Raw genomic sequence first — 17121 nt, 5'->3', positions numbered from 1 at the left:
GGGGCGCTGGGACCCCGGGGTGCCCTCCGAGTCGAGGGGTCCTCCGGCCGTGACGGTTCACCTGGAAGTCCTGGTGGAACCGGGCCGCGGCTTACTTCCCCTCTGCCGCCGGGTGCCCCTCCGCCGCCCCAGACCCCCTGCATCGCACCGCATGGCGCTTATCCTTGCCCTGGCTGGATGCAGGGCGAGGAGAGCTAGGGGTCCCGAGACTTGAGGTCCCTCGGATACCAAGTTTCTTCTCCAAACCTAGAGGTCGCCTTCTCCCAGCCCCATCTCACCCCCCACCCCTGCCCCAGGGCACTAGCCTCGGCTTCTTCGCTAAGCCACCTGACCACCTCGGGCAGCGCGCCCCAAGGTGCGAGATTCTACGCTTCGGCGCCTGGTCAGCCGACCTGGGACAAGTCTTGGGTTGGGGGGGGGGGGCGTGTCGCTTTCCCTGGAGAGAAGGCGTTGCTAGGGGTGGGTCCAGGTGTCCGGCATGTCCAGACCTGCTGCTGGGGCTCTGCGCACCTGATCCTCGAGGCGGCCGGGGTTGGGGGTTGGAAGTGGTCACACATCTTCGACCAGAGTCACCTGGGCACCAAGTCGGCATCAGGCCGTCCCCGGCGCTCGGACTTCCCAGGCGTTCGCAGAGGACGTGCCCCCAGGCGCGCGGATGGCGGGAGAGGAGGCGGCCGAACTCCGCGCCCTTGCGCGGCGGAGCACACACGCTCGCTCTTCCGAGCTCAGCTTTACCTGTTCAGCCCTCCAACTTTTCTCCTTCGCGCCCTGGGGGACAGCCTCTCCCCTACTTTGCCCAGGCGGCTGCGATGGCCCAGTTGCAACTCTTGACCCCTAGGCGATGGGGGAAGGGCAATCCAGTCCAGGGTTGGCGCTCCCGGAGGGGTCTCTAGTCCTTCGTTGCCCGCGCCCCAGGGGTCTGGAGTCTGCAACCTGCGGGAACTGAGTGCAATATCTTGTGGCTTTGGGGGAGAAAGGTGACCCTTATCTTATTTGTAAATACCGCGGGTCAAAGCCAGATTGAAGGCCGAGATGGTGCTGAGGTTTGCCTGGAGACCGGGGTGCGGGGCGAGGGGCGGCCTCTGAACCGTGGACAAAGTAGTTGAGTTTCTCTGACCCAGTGGGGTCCATGGGGTAACACACCAAGGCTGGTCTAGATTGATTAACCCCTTGCCCCCTGCACAGCACCCTCTCACATCACCTCAATGGAGCCAGAAGCCTGCCTGTGGTTCAACCGCGCCCCCCCACCCCCCAGTCTCCCTCTCCCCAGGCTCTTCCTGCCTCCCTCCGCCCCCGCAGGCTGGCTCGGCTCGCAGCTTTAATTACATTAATATTAAAAATACATAAGGTGAAGAGCAGCAGCTTTCTCTCTCTCGGTCTCTCTCCATCCGCCACCCCTTGCGTTTTGTCAGACGAGAAAGCATAGGCCGGAGCAGCTACCACACTGTTGCCCAGCTCGGTCCACACACGCCCCCAGGCCCCCGCCGCTCCTGGAGACCTCTTCCCGCGTAGCCGATCCCCAAAGACGAGGCCCCTTAGCGAATACCTGACGGGCTCTCCCCTCCCCCCTTCAGAAGGCGGGCATTAATAAATGAAGCCCAAGCTATTTGATAGGGAAGGGGAAGATGGGGGTGGGGGCGGAGAAAGGCCCAGGAGGCGGCAGGACAGCCCGAGGGGCAAAATCTTTTCCCAGCAGAGAAGGAAGTCGCTCTGGCCTTGGGCCTGTGGGAGGCTGGAGGTGCCAGGTGAGGCGACACCTACGTGGCCTTTGGATCTGCAGAGCCCCGGGTGCCCCTGCCATTCAGAGGCTCCAGCGTCTGTGTTGGGCGCCAGGGCGACTTGCCAGACAGGCCTTTCTCTTCCTTCGTGCCTTAATTGGATCTTAGGTGCCAGGCTGGTCCCGGGGGCCTGTTCTGCTTGGGGTGGCAAGGTGGTGGGGGTGGCGGAGGCGGCTGGGGGAGATGTTGAGGAGGCGAGAGCAGCGAAGATGGGGTTTGGTGTATTTTTCTCTCCCGTTGCCAGTCACCCCCGCGGCACCAAGGAAAATGTAAATGTGAATGTTCGAGCCTGTTACAGAAAACAATATCCTCTTGCAATAATTTGTACGTCCATCTGTGAGGAGCGGGAGGAGGCAGGGAGAGAGAGAGGAGAAAACAAGATGAGCTGAAGCGTCCTCTGGATGGAATTAAGCAGTTATTGAATGTGTTTTAAGCTTCTGTTATTTCCATTCCTCTTGAAATACCTTTTTTTTTTTTGATGAAGCCTGAGCTTCAGACTGATTCCCCAGAACTAAAGTGGGAAGGTGTTTTAATAATCGGTTATCAAGTCTCCAATAACTACCTTATTATTGCCAAACGCATCCAGGTTTGGGCAGCCAGATGAACCCCAGTGAGACGCTCTCTGTTGTTCCATCCAGCGTGCCAGCATCTGTGTTGCCTGCATTTGCATTTTTACTGTGCAAAAGAACAAGCTTCCCCGGCACTAAAATTCCTGTTTTCTAAAAGCCAAAATAATGGGTTGCATTGATTTTTTTCATTTCCCACCCCAACCTCTTGGATGGGGACTCATGGTTCCTCTCTCTTGAGAAGACCAAATTAAAAGGCTTCGTCAAACCATTAAGAAAAATCTCTAACACTCTGTTCAGAGTCTAATTAAAGGCAGGAGGGGGGGCGCTCAGCGAGTGTGTTTTTAAAATCTCGACCTGGCAAACACAACTTCGGGGAAGCAGGTGAAGGACCCATGGGCATTGGGGAGAAGGTAGGTAGGCAGAGAAGCCCTGGGTGCCTGCATAACATAGGGGGAGAATGGGGTTGTCATGATGCCTGACAAACCTTTCAGATGTTTCGTATTTCTGGGCATCAAAGTCAGCTGCCTTGAAAGTATTTCTGCAGCAGACTGGGGAGCTCAATTAGAAACAAAAAGCAAGTAAGCAGTTGACCCAAAGGCAGCGCTTAAGTTGAGCAGATCCCAGGAGACTGGCTGAAGAGGCTTATTTTTCTCAGATTGAGGAATGAAGAGGAGGTGGGCAAGCAAATGGCGGCAGGGGTGGGGGTTGGCCCAGCGATGCTTTGCTAAAGAAGCAAGCCCATCCCCACCAACAGGCTGACTAGGAGTATCCGGACACAGGGTAACTCTGTGGGCTTTTAACAGAGGGGTGCAGACTTCGTGGCCCCCTTACCTGCTCCTGGTCTTTGGAGATTCCATTCTTGTAACTTGCTTGGTCCCCTGCTCAGCCTGATGAAGGATGATTTTATTTATGGATGAGTTGAAGGGAGGGTGGATGTTCAGAGAGCTTTCTTTTCTTTTTTTTTTTCAGGGGAATGGGTACCAGGCTGGGAGAGACTCTCCCCTCCCACGTGATCCTGGAGGAGGTGTTTCTCGGGGGCACTGGAAGCAGTCAAGAAGAAAAGCCCCCTGCTTCCAAAGTGCTTTCTCAGCCCCTAGCTCAGTAGATTCTAGACAGCACCCAGGTGCCTGAATGGGGTGAGCCACAGGCAGCAGACATGGCAGGGTGCCAGGGACCCAAGGGCAAGCCCTGGATTTGCATGTAATTTGCATACAGATTTGCATGCTCACCTAGCCAGGCCAGGAGCCTCGGGTAGCATCTTGATAGCATCTTGATCTTGGCCTCAGTAGAAGCCAGGCAGTGACTTCTTTCCTTGGGTGGAGTGGGAGTGGGGCAAGAGTGGAGAAGGAGGATGTTTTCAGGGGTGCTTCTTTCTTCCAAGTTTTAGCCCCCCAGGGGTTTAGCACTGAGTCCTCCTGGCAAGGCAGGCCCTCGAGCTTGCAACGGGGATGGAATGTGTGACAGTGGCAGAGATGCCTAAAGGCGGACCAGACTTGGGGTGTGGGTTGTCCCACCTGTGCTGCAGAAAGGAGAGAGGGGCACACCAGCCATGGGAATCCAGCACCAACATTCACCTTCTGGTGTGTGCACCCTCAGGATGGAGGCAGCTTAGGGCTGTGGTCAGTAGGTGGAGAAGCTGCAGCTGATGGGAAGGGAGTATCAAGTGAGACAAAATGCCCTTACACCCTCTTGGTTCGTCAGTGTCCAGTGTGGGAGGAGGTTGTGGCCTCTGAGAGGAAGAGGCCCCAGCCTCCTCTTCTCCCTTTGTTAAGGTGCCTTCTGTCACATGCAGTGGTTGGAGTGGGGGGCAGTAGGAAGGCAGGCGCTGTGGTCAGAGGACTGATGAATAAAGAGCTGGGAGTAATGCTTGAAGAGCCAACAGTTTGTGGCAGCTACTGTGCTCCTTCCCACAGAGTCAGCTGGGATGTCCGAGGTAGGGAGGCGGCCTCGAGAATGATTCTGTCTGCACTTCCAGGGCCCTGGGCAAATCCCACCCTGGCAAGTGCAGCTCCAAGGCCTCCCAGAGTGCTTTTCTGCACATCTAATGATCTGGGAGGGGCTTCCCCGGTGGCTCAGTGGTAAAGAATGTGCCTGCCATTGCAGGAGATGAGGGTTCAATTCCTGGGTTGGGAAATCGGGAAGATCCCCTGGAGGAGGAAATGGCAACCCACTCCAGTATTCTTGCCTGGAGAATCCCATGGACAGAGGAGCCTGGCAGGCTGCAGTCGTGGGGTTGCAAAGAGTCAGACGCTGGCAGTGATCTGGGAGGGCTCTGGTCCCACAGACATTTCTGAAGAAGGTGGGGGTGGAGCCCTAAGATGTGGGGTGGAGCCTCAGGGGACAGCTAGAGGGAGAGAAGGCCAGTGGGCAGAGCTTCAAGCTCCCATCCCTCAATTCTTCCAACCAGAGCATTTTGTATATTAAAATTGTAAAGAAAAATGAGATTTCAACTCGATGGTGTAGTGGATATTCTGAATCAAGGCAAACCCTTCACTCACATCCTTGTTCTGCCCTTAATAGGGGACATTGGGCCTCTGAGCCTCACTTTCTCCGGCTCTGAAATGGGATTAAAGGAGATGATGTATACAGCATAGCTAGAATATAACTGATTCTCAGTAAAGCTTAGACCTCTTCTATTTTTCTGCACTACTCTCACCCCCAGCCCACCATTGCTGCTATTTAGCCACTAAGTCGAGTCTGACTGTTCTGTAGCCCACCAGGCTCCTCTGTCCATGAAATTTCCCAGCTAAGAATACTGGAGTGGGTTGCCATTTCCTTCTCCAGGGGATCTGGGGATCTTTCCCACCCAGGGATTCAAACCCACATCTCCTGCTTGATTATTAGGTTCTGTCAGTTGTACTAATGAGCCACAGTTTTGGCCAAGCCAACTGACTTAGACTTTGTAGCAGTAAGAAGACTGAGTGGTGGCCAGGGCAGGGGACATCACAGCTTCCTTCTACCATCTATCAGTTGGGTAGCCGGCAGGATCCATCCTCAGCCAGGTAGCTGGGGCCATGCAGGCACCTGGGTTTCCCTGGGAGCAGGGTGTCCAGCACACTCCCATTCCCCAGCCGCAACTGGTGGCAGCTGTGGAAAGGGTGAGGGCGCAGATGGGCTCCAGATCTGGACTTGAGGGTGAGGCAAAGGCCAGTCTCATACTTGTCTGAGGAAGGTTGGGGTTGGCTGGTAAATCTTGACTGTGATTGGACGGAGTAAGAACTAGCCTGGATTTAATGCCATAAACCTGTGTAAATGTGCTGCTCAGGGTGAGCCACCCCCCACACCTTGTAGCTGGATGGATTTCACTGTTTTTCAGGTAGTTTCATGTATAGAGGACACACCTGACAGCCCTAGATGTTGGGGATCCCCAGACCACTCCTCTCTCCATCACCCAGACAGTCGCAGGGAAGCAGCCAATGGCCCAGAGGTCACGTGCTGCTCATGGCAGGTTGTGGCCTGCGGTTCCGTGAGTGGGGGGTGGGGCTGTGGCACAGCCGGTTGTGCCCTGTTTAACAGATGTTTGTCCCGCGCTACTTTAGCGTGAATAGCATTGGCCTTGGGCACCACCGCTGCCATTCAGCTGCTCTCCCCTCATCCGTTCAGCTACCTCCCACCCCACTTCCCCATGCCCTTGCTCTCCTTGATGCTTGTGTTGACGGTTTCCAAGGTCACCATCTTCATTAAGAACAGTTATTCAAAGACTGGTTGCATCTCCGTTAAACTCTGTGTGTGTCTGTGAAGAAGCGTTATTCATAAACCTAGAAAACTAAGCTCAGCCTAATTTAGGCACGTCACCTAATAGTTCATGTCCCTCTACTTCCTAATCTGTAAAATGGGCAAAATAATCCCGGTCCTGATCATCCCCCCGGGGTTGGTTATTGCCTGGGCACAAGAAGGATGAAAGCCATACAACTGTAGAGCATGCGACAATCCCCTGTAAGCTGACGAGGGCCACATATAAACACACACGCGTGAAAAACCACAGCAGACCAGTTTCAGCCTTATAAATGCTCTGCCGAAACGTGAGGTATAATTACTGTCATCTCATCATACAGGAATAGCAAAGGTCTCACAGCTGTGTGTGGCTGTCTCCCCCTTCCTGGGCGCCCCACATATGGAGAATTTTCTAGCCTTTTCATCAGTGTGGGGAACAGCCAATGAGACCCAGCAGGGCTGGCAACTATCTTCATGGAGCAGTCTTGGCAGATTCCCTGTGGCCCCAGTGCCCGGGGGTGTGGAAGGAGCTTACCTCTCCTCCATCCCTAGGTGCTTAGACGTCTGTTTACTCCGTAGTCCTCTGGACGTTCCCTTGAGGGTATTTTCCCTGCTGGGAATCCACACTTTTGTGTGTGTGTGTGTGTGTGGGAAGGAGAGTAGGCACAGGGTCCCATCTTGTGTGACCTTGTTTGAGGTCACGGCAATTACTGGAATCCAGGCCCTGAGCTGACTCATTGGAAAAGACTCCTGTGCTGCGAAAGATTGAGGGCAGGAGGAGAAAGGGGTGACAGAGGATGAAATGATTGGATGGCATCACTGACTCAATGGACATGAGTGTGAGCAGACTCTGGGAGACGGACTGGGCCTGGTGTGCTGCAGTCCATGGGGCCGCAAAGCATCGGATACGCCTGAGCAACTGAACAGCAACAGACCCTGAGAACCCAGCTGAGTCAGGGCCATGGTCACCTTGTATCTGGTATCTGGAGAGGCCTCCCAGAGCCATGGGTGAGGAGAAGGACGGGGGACCTGCCTTGAAGGTGTGACTGCCATGGGTCCAAGTCTTCCAGGTTGGAAGTCACGTTCAGGGACACTGAATTCATCCCCTCACCAGCTGCCTGATCCCCTCTGCACTTTCCCCCCAGCGGTGTTCCTCCTCTGCTCCAGCACTTCCAGTCACAGGGAACTCCTTCCTTTCAAGGCACCCCATTCCCCGCCAGACATCTCTGAGTATACAGAGCTCACCCTTGTGATCAGCCAGTTCTGTCTTGGCCCTGACCTCCTACTCGCTGACTCTTGCTCCTACCTTTTAGGCCACATGGAGGCGGGATCTATGGATCCTCTTCTACATGGGCACACTGACCACTAGTACGCAGATGTCCTGCGCACCTGAGCCCTCTCCTCTAGGCAGCCGACCAGCAGCCCTGGCCCCTCTAACGCTCGCTCCTGTGCTGTGGCTTCCTTTCTCCATGATGCCCTCCATGCCTGGGTTGCTGGAGCAGCCAGAACTGCAAGATCGGTGGAGACAGGGCTTGGGTCCCAGCCAGGACTCTGGCCAGCTGTGTATCTGGGAGTGTATGACTCTCTAGGCCTTGCTCTCCCCATCTGTAAATGGAGGAGATTGGACAAAATAATCTCTTAAATCCCTCCAGCGTGAACAGTCTAAATCTAGGAATCTCTGGGGACAACTGTGCTGTCTGAGCTGACTCCTGGGAAAGACCTTTCTGGCCACAAGGGGTCTTCTTTTGACAGGCCCTGTCCAGGAGGGGCTGGAAGATTAGAGTCTGTTTGACTGTCAGCTGTTGCTCATAACTCCTCCTGGAGTTCCATATGGAGCTGATGGTGAGGGGCCTTGTAGGTTGAAGGATCTTTACTGGATCGCAGAGCTTTCTGATTGCTGGTTATAGGACCTATGTTTGTGCTAAGAATCCTAAGGGGGAAAGAAAAAAACCCCATGTTTCTGATGACAGAGGTGGCCACTTGGGCCTTGGGGCATTGCTTCTCATTGGGGTGATACTGCTTTCTTAGGGCTGTTTGGAAGTTGGAGATACTTTGGGGTTGTTATAGTGACGAGGGTAGGGAGTATATAGTGGGGGGTGGGGAGGGATGATTAGGGATGAAATGTCTGATGCCTGGGGCAGCCCCAAATAATTCAGAATTGTCATCCCCCAAATGGCTCTCATTCATCAGAAAACCCCCATGTAAGGATGATCACATCTTGGAGACATTCTGAGAGTAGAATGCAGTGCTCCTATTGAGAAATGCAGCTGGTGTAAGGTAGTTTGAAATGCCACTCTGCCAGCCCTGGCTGTGCTACTGAGGAAATTACTTGACCTCTCAAAGACCCTGTTGTCTGAGCTGTAAAATGGGGTCTTGGGCAGTAGCCCCATTAGAGGGTGCTTGTAGCGCCATGATGCAAGGAAGGGCCTTCTCACAGCGCCTGGCACACAATAAATGCTAAAAAAAAAAAAAAAAAGGCAATGGTGACCATGATGATGGTGAGGATAGAGATGAAGCGGGAATGCCAGGTTTGGGGACAGAGGGTATGGGACTTGGTCCCAGCTGCACCATCCTGTCCCAGAAAAGTATCAGTGCTCAGATGCTGTCTGGGGAGACTGGCCCTTCTCTGCCTCAGGGTCTAAGCTCAGGTTGTCTCCAAGGTGTGAATACAGTATGGGGGGTTTTCTGACGGTGGGCTGGACCTTGTCTCTCTGGTCCTTACCTGAGCTTTGGATAGACATGGTGGTTGAGCTGAAGCCCCACTGGTTGGTCCTCTCTGAGATCTGTTTTTCCAACTATGGAACAAGAACAGAGTGAAGACAAATGATACATCTCTTTTATGAAAACCTTTGTGTGGAGCTGCAGCAGAGTAATCAACCTTGCAAATTAATCCAAGAAACCTCATGGGGCCACATCTGCATTAAAACAACAGCTCTGTGTGAGGCCGGGGGAGCTGCGGTAGATGTGGGTATGGCAATGGCCTGTCTATCGATCACACCGTTATTATTTTATTAACTTGATCGCCAAATTAAGGAAATTAATGCAGGGCTAAGATCCTGTCAACCAAGCCCAGGAGAACAGCCTGTTGTTGGGAGAGTGGGTAGAAATCCAGTATGGCAGGTCTATGGAGCATTATTGTGAGTATAGACAGAGGACCACCTGCCTCAGAAATGGAGTTCCCTGGCCCTTTAACAGACATGGTGGATCTGGTATCTAAGGATGCGCATGTGTAACAAGCTCTCCAGGTGGTTCTGACACATAATAATGTTGGAGATACTGTCTGAAGTTGTCATCATCATTGTTGGTGAGAGGTAAGTATTTGCTGAGGGATATTTATTCCACAAACACTTCCTGTCTGCTCACTCTCGTGATAATACAACAGCAGTGAACACTTAGGTGGTTACCTATACCACTTACATATTAACTCATCTAATTCTAACAACCCCTGAAGTAGATATGGTCACCCCCATTTTATAGATGAGAAAACCAAGGTGCAGAGAGAGGTGAGGTCATCTTGCCTGAGGTTACAGTGCTTGTCAGGGGGAAGAGCAAAGGGCATCAGAGTCTGGGTGTTTAACCTCTGTGCTACGTGCCTAGTGCTGCGCTCTGCCCAGGGGACAGAGTGGTGAGCAAGGCAGCTCACAGTCCTGCGGAGAAGCCCTGCCCACTCCTCTCCTCCCTACTCCTGTCCAGCCCCACTGCCTGTGCCCAGGTCTGGATACCCCTTGGGGGTTCTTGTCCGTCTCTTGGGGCGGGGGGTGGCAGGTGGCAGGGGCCCCAGAATCGGCAGATGCTCCTGGATGAAATATGCAGTGAAAGAGAAGGGTAAATATTGTAAAGGAAGAGAAAAAAAATAATGACTCACTTCTCCCAGTGGAGGTGGTAGGGCGTTAATATGTCAGTCCCCTCGGGTTGTCATTTACGATGATTGGAGATGATGACATGGGGACCGTTCAGTGTGCACCTGGAGGAAGCCTCAGCTGGCCAGACACCTCCATCCCAAGTCAGGCAGGTGGGGTGGGGGCCCCTGGGTGTCGACTGCGTGCGTGTTGAGTTTCCTTCGCCAAACTAATCCCAATGGCCAGACAGCACAGGGCAGGCGGACGAGTTGATACGATGGATATTTAGGTTTCAGGGGTGACCCTGGGGCAGCCCAAATGCCTGGGGGCGATTTCTGGTTTAAAAATATTGCTGTGCTATTTCTACACTTCTAATCTCCCAGCCATTTGGAGCCTGTTTTATGAAACGCGGCATCGGGGTGGTGCTCAATGTTAACCGGCGGAGAAGATTAAATGGGTTTAAGTCTGGGCGTCTGTCACATCACAACCAAGCCCATAACTTCCATTTTCTATTAAAAATCCATTTCCCCCTTTGACCAGAAGAAGCTTTGCTGTTGATCTGATCTCTCTCTCTTTATTTATGAAGTGTTTCCCCCTCCTCTCATTCTCTCTGTAAATCTGCCTGGTTCTGTCTGCAGAGGAAAGAAAGAGCCGGGGGAGATGGCTGAGATTTAAGGGGAAAGTCGGAGTTTCCTGTCCAAGGATTTGCTTTCCAAATTAGGACCGGCTTCCAGAGGAGCAATGAAAGAGAGAATTCTCATAAGGCCTCAAACCTTGAACTCTTCAGCGTCATGTTGGAAAAAGTCTTAGGATTGGGAGCCAGGCAGACCTTGACTGAGGGTTGGCTTGGTGGCCTCCTGGCTCTACCATCTTTTTCCTCACTTGTAGGATGAGACTTGGGTTTCCCAGCGGGCTCAGTGGTAAAGAACCCGCCTGCCAGCGCAGGTGATGGGGATTCGATCCCTGGGTCAGGAAGAGCCCCTGGAGGAGGGAATGGCAGCCTGCGCCGGCATTCTTGCCTGGGAAATCCCATGGACAGAGCAGCCTGGCGGGCTCCAGTCTGGGGTTGCAGAGGGTTGGGCACGACCAAGTGACGGTGTGCACATGGGATGAGATCCCCAGGGCCCACCTTGTACCTCTGCGTGGGGATTCCGTGAGAGAATGCCCCTGAAGCAAACAGTAGGCACTCAGTCAATGTTAGTCTCCTTTCTTTTGAGAGCTCTGTCCCATCAGCCAGAGGGAGCCTTCGGGGGAGTAGGTGTACAGCCAAAATGAAATTAGAGAAAGGCTCTGAGCCCTTCGGCAGACTCTGCCCTGGGCAGTGGGTTAACCCTTTTCCTGCTCCTGTCTCCTCTGCAGGCTTTTGAATGGTGGTGGTGGGGGGGAGGGGGCGGGAACGTTCTCTGGAGTTTGATGCTTTTCACCACACCTAGGGTCCTGTTGCGCACATGGCTGGTGCTGGGTAAAGAACTCCTGAAGGAGTAAGTGTCTCCTGGCCCCGAGTCAGGAAGGACCTGGGAGAGGAGATTGTTGGAGGGCGATGGAGTCACCCACAAATGCAGAGCTGCAGAAGGGAGCTGGGCCCCAGCCACCCTTTGCTGTATTTTTCATCTCCCTGGTCTTCTCGGAGAATCTCTGGAACTCAAAGCTAATAACAATCCCATCCCTCCTAGTCCTGCATCCTCATTATGTGGAACCATTACTTTCACGTTCTGTCTCACCTGGAGGACAGGTAAGATAGTACAGTCCTCCCCCTTTTGTGAATGAGGACATTGGAGGGTCAGAAAGGCTAAGTGGTTTACCTGAGGTCACACAGCACTTCAGCAATGAGCCCAAGGAGTGAAGACTTGTCCCAGGTCTCAGACTATTGTCCCACACTTCTGTGCTCCCCAGAGCTGGCTGGGGCTCTGTCACTGCTCTGAAGATTCAAACAGGAGCCTGAGAAGGAGGGAAAGCCACCACCATCAAATCCTCTCCAGACTCTGTGAGGTGGGGTCAAGGCCCCCAGGCCCTCGCTACTGCCCTTCCCATGGATGGTGACTGAGTGTGCTCATTGCTCCTGTGGCTGCTCACTGTCCCATGTGCCCGCCACCATCTGGGCACGTGGTGGAGACTTGAGGGAGTTAGTGCCTCAGTTTCCCCTTTATAGATTTGCTTACTCCTTTCTTTTGGCAGATGGGGTGAGGCTGAATTAATGTTTATTTAAGGGCTTCTGCATTCTGGGCTGACAGGTGCCTTGTGATGGTAAAATATGAACCCGACGTAAGTGCAAAATGCTATTGTTTTACACCTGAGGGTGATGCTTCATAATGGCAATGCACTGTCAGAGCCGTAAGCAGAAATGAATGGTTTGTCTAATCCTCCCCAGCTCCCCCAGACTCGGAAGACAGCGGCTCACATCCCAGGGTGGGAGAAATATGAGGCTACTCACCTTTTGCTATCAATCTGCTGTTTCTTCAGCCCTGACAGGTGGCTGGACAATCCCAGTCCATTCATCAATTACATCCACCCATTTGTAGTTCCTGAGAACCCCACGTCCTTGGCTCTGGCAGGATCCAAGGCCCAGAGGGCAGGAAGGCTGTTGCTATTGTGGCTGATGCTCCTTCCAGAAGCCTGGAGCCAAGGGAAGCCTGGGCCAGGGGCTGTCTCTGCAGGCAGGGATGAGGAGACTAGGAATGTGTATTTAGGGTAGGTTTGGGAGGGAAGAAAGGATGGGGAGGGATACCCAGCCTGGAAAACCAGATGCTGTGGCTTGATTCCTCTTGTCTTCAGCATGTTTCCTACAATACAGCAGTTTCCTTCCCAGGCTCTGAAGTCAGGCAAAGTTGGGTCCCAGCCACCTCCAACACTTACACTCTGGCTTACATTGTGTGAGTTACTTAACTTCTTGGAGTCTTAATTTCCTTATCGGTGCAATGGGAATATTTCTCAGGTGTCACAGTGGTAAAGAATCCACCTGCCAATGTAGGAGATGCAGGTTTGACCCCTGGGTGGGGAGGATCCCCTGGAGAAGGGAATGGGAACCCCCTCCAGTATTCTTGCCTGGGAAATCCCATGGACAGAGGAGACTGGCAGACTACAGTCCATGTGGTCACAAAGAGTCGGACACGACTTAGCAGCTAAACAACAGCAATGGGAATTACAACATCACCTAAGAGAGTCATGAAGTTAAGTGAGAGCACCCAGCCTGGCCCGCAGTTAGTGAAATCCATGGTTGCTAGTATTATTGCAGTCGGTCTTATCACTGAGGGCTGCATCATACAGATCCTTAAATATTTTCTTACCCGGCCCCTTAAATCAGACAGTTCCTGAGTTCCTGTCTGTCAGAGATCTTTCTCAGCTTCCTAAGTCCATTTGTCAGGCATAATGTAGAGTCTTTCTGTTTCTTGATGGATTTTGGCTTCCAAAATCCATAAAGCTGCCATGGTGAGTGTGTCTGATTAACTAGGTTGTCTCAGGAAGTACCCAGAACTCGAGAGTGATGTTCCTGTTCCCACAGGCTGAGCGTTGTCTGAAGTGTTGAGTCTGACAGGGGCCCCTCTCCCAGGATGTGTGTGCGTGTGTGCATACAGGTGTGCATATGTATAAATCTTGCTCGTGGTCAGCTGAATAGGGAAGTTGGTGGCCAGGTGGTTTTTTTTTTTTTCCAGAATGGTATAAGCCCCCTCTTTATTGTTGCACTGGTTACCATCATCTGAGGGTTAAGAAATCAGACTCTGGACTCAGTTGCTTCATCTGCACCCGGAGCCCTTGGTTACCAGTCGTGTGGTCTTGGGAAAGTTGCTTTGATCTCTCAGTGCCTTAGTTTCCTCATCTGTGAACTGGAATAATAACAGTATCTCCCTCATAGGGTTGTTGGGAGGATGAAAAGAGGTCATACAAGTAAAGGGCTTACAACAGGGCCTGGCAGGAAGAAGGTGCTTAGTGAATAATTGTTGATCGAATGTCAGTAAAGAAACCTTTGGAAGGTGAGCAGGCTTCTGGGAATCTGGGGAGAGTGGATCGGAGAAGAAACTTCCCAAGCTTTAGCCTGCTTACTTGCGAATGGAATGATTTCATGGCCTTGGAGAACACCCAAGCCCCTGTGAATTGGACAGGCTTCTGAGAGTCCCTTTCCTCTTGCACAGAGCAGACTTGCTTGGCCACCACCCCCAGGACTGATACAGTGGAGGCAGTGAGAGGACGTGGGTAGGGAAGCTGTGCTTCCCAGTTCCCCCCTCATCCCGTTGCTCCCCTGTCGCCAATAAGGGTGCAGTGCTGGGTGGGGACAGCAAATGCATTTGCTGCTGAGAGGATGCCCCTGACACCGCAGCAAGGAGCCCAGGGATGTGTTTTCCAGCTCTGCTGCTAATGGCTTCATCACGGCTTTTTATGAGCTGATGTGAATTGCTCTGACCAATGAGCCTTAATGGCCTTCCTCAATGAGCTGCCCGGTATATTCTCCCTGGAGGCTCGGCTCAGAGTTAAGCTGAGAATATTAATATGGTCTGGATGCAGGCCCTCCCCCTCCTGATAAAGTTGTGGAAATTGAGGTCAAGTTGGGTCCCCTGCAACGTTCTTTAAACAAGCAGCGGAATCGTTTGGTTGCTCCTTGATCTTCCTGGTAGAGAAGGAGTGGCTTCCAGCTGGAGACCTGGGACTGGGCCCCTCTTGCTCTGGGTTTGCCTCCACCTGCTGAGAGGTGGCCCTTCCTAAGGAGGCAGGCTCCTTGGTAGGGAGGGAAGGTCCTGATTCCATCATGCAGGGCTGTTTCCCACAATGGCAGGCAAGACCGAGTCCTGTGCTGGGCTGAGTGTTGCAGACAGCTGTGCTTGCCAGGTGGCCTTGACATTGTCAGGTAGCTGCTGTCGTGAGCATGTTCACCTGTGTGATCGAGTGTTGCAATGGCAATATATCAGAGACTCATGGGATCTTTGTAGTCTCATGGATCCCCCCTCCATTTTATGAGTGAAGGAATGGATGACCAGAGAGGGGAAGGGAATTCCATAGTCGGTGTGTCAGGGATGGTTTTAGAACCTGAGGGAGGCGGTGATATCTGTTATTCCTAAGCTTGGATTGATCTACTCATGGTGACACCAGTCCTCATCCCATCCCTTGGGACAACACATTTTCCAAATTGATCTCCGGAGGGGAAGATGGCTCCCAGGGTCTTCTGCAGCTTCTCTCGTCCAGGCAGCATCCCACTTTGGGAGCCCTTCCTCTTAGAACATGGTCTCAGACCTTTTACCTTTTGGCTCTGGTGTGTTAGAAAGTGTGCTAAGATCCTGTTGAGAGCACTGGGTTCAGATTCCAGTTCTGTAGCTTATTAGCTCTGTCATCTCAGGCAAATCACGTAACTGTGCTTAGCCTCCAAAAGGGAATGATAAAAAAGAGGCCATATGTTTTGCCAAAAGTTTTACTTTATTTTAGGTTTGAAGGATTTGTTAACAAAAGAAACCACTCATTACATACAAATACATGACTTCAATATTTAATAGAGAATTATTTAACTTAATTTCAATATACAATCATTAAAAGAAAAGAGAAAGAGAAACAACAGAGAAGAGGAACAGCATGTACAGGCTTCCCTGGTGGCTCAGTGTTAAAGAACCCACCTGCAATGCAGGAGACAGAGGTTCCATCCCTGGGTCAGGAAGACTCCCCTGGAGAAGGAAATGGCCACCCACTCCAGTATTCTTGCCTGGGAAATGCCATGGACAGAGGAGCCTGGTGGGCTGTAGTCCATGAGGTCACAAAGAGTCGACATGATTTAGCAGCTAAACAGTAATAACAGCAGCACACACACCACCATATTGGGCCGACCAACATTCAGACTTAAAACAGCATGCTGGGAAGTCCCAAGTAACAGCAATCTGGAGTCCCAATTAGGAAAAGGTCCTGGGCAACGTGTCCACTCCATAGGTGAGACTGCAAATTGCAGTTTGGGGGTTCCTGCTTATAATCCTGGGCCACAAAGTGATATCATCATCAGTTTGCATAAAAATGCAGCTCTGGGTTTCCTTTAACGTTTTTATAATACCATTTGTTTCACATTGTGAGTCATAAGATTTTGTTAGACCCCAGGGTGTTGGCCTGCCCTCCAAGTGCTCAAGAATTCCAAGACCCACACCCTTTCTTATCTAAAATGTTGCCTGACTAGTTGTGTTTCCAGGCAGGCACAGAATCTGGGCAGTGTCCAGGGAGGTCAGAGGCCTGCTCTCCTGCTTCTCAAGCCTGAACAAGACTTCCTCCATTTTAATTTCTGTAACACCATGGCATCCCCTCTCAGGATTATAAAGATGGACTGGGGGACTGGGTGTGAACATCTTTGCATCTAATAGGTGCTCAATAAACATCCCTTATCTAAGCAATGTCAGTGTCTCTCTTATACTATGGATGCCTGGGAGTGGACCACGGCTTTGGACTTGGCTTGGTGTGGAGAATGAGCCGTTTCAACATTTTGCCGTCCCTGTGCTAGGCTGGAAGCATCTGCAAGGTGGGAACTGTCTCTTACTCATCCTTGCCAGTGCCTGGTGTATAGTCAGTGCTCAGCAGTACTTATTGAATGGCTGGTGCTCCAGCGTCTTATGAATGAGCGCCGGCTTGCAGCCTTTGTGGACCCTGAGGGTATCCTTAGCTTCACTAACTAGCCTCTCTGCTCTCCTCCTCTCTCTCCTCCCCTGCAGCCCGCCTTGAAGATGTCGGCACCAGCCTCTACTTTGTAAATGACTCCTTGCAGCAGGTGACCTTCTCCAGCTCCGTGGGGGTGGTGGTGCCCTGCCCGGCCGCGGGCTCCCCCAGCGCGGCCCTTCGATGGTACCTGGCCACGGGGGACGACATCTACGACGTGCCGCACATCCGGCACGTCCACGCTAACGGGACGCTGCAGCTCTACCCCTTCTCCCCCTCCGCCTTCAATAGCTTTATCCACGACAATGACTACTTCTGCACCGCGGAGAACGCTGCCGGCAAGATCCGGAGCCCCAACATCCGCGTCAAAGCAGGTAGAGGACCAGACACGGGCTCCCCTACAGGGCAGGAATGGGGAGTGGGCAGTACCCATTCTGAGGACGAATGTAACAGGGAAGAAGGCAGCCCTTCAAGGAAGGTTGTGTTGTTTAGCTCTGCCACTGCTTGTGTGTTCTTAAGGCTTCCCAGGTGGCTCAGGGATAAAGAATCTGCTTGCAGTGTGGGAGCCACAGGAGCCACAGGTTTGATCCCTGAGTCTGGAATATCCCCTGG

General features: G+C 52.5%; 1 protein-coding gene across 1 annotated transcript in view; it reads left to right on the top strand.

Annotated features, from left to right (window-relative positions):
* DSCAML1 (Down syndrome cell adhesion molecule like 1) overlaps window positions 1-17121 on the top strand; it is a 368170-nt gene that overhangs the window by 616 nt on the left and 350433 nt on the right. The window contains exons 2-3 of the mRNA XM_010830644.1: window positions 297-408; window positions 16566-16883. Of these exons, the coding sequence (XP_010828946.1) occupies window positions 297-408; window positions 16566-16883 (430 nt within the window). The remainder of the gene's footprint in view (window positions 1-296; window positions 409-16565; window positions 16884-17121) is intronic.

This window comes from Bison bison, unplaced genomic scaffold, assembly GCF_000754665.1.
Source record: "Bison bison bison isolate TAMUID 2011002044 unplaced genomic scaffold, Bison_UMD1.0 scf7180017864518, whole genome shotgun sequence".
NCBI lineage: Eukaryota > Metazoa > Chordata > Mammalia > Artiodactyla > Bovidae > Bison > Bison bison.
The sequence above is the reverse complement of the archived record's forward strand: the minus strand, read 5'-3'. Positions and strand labels throughout refer to the sequence as shown.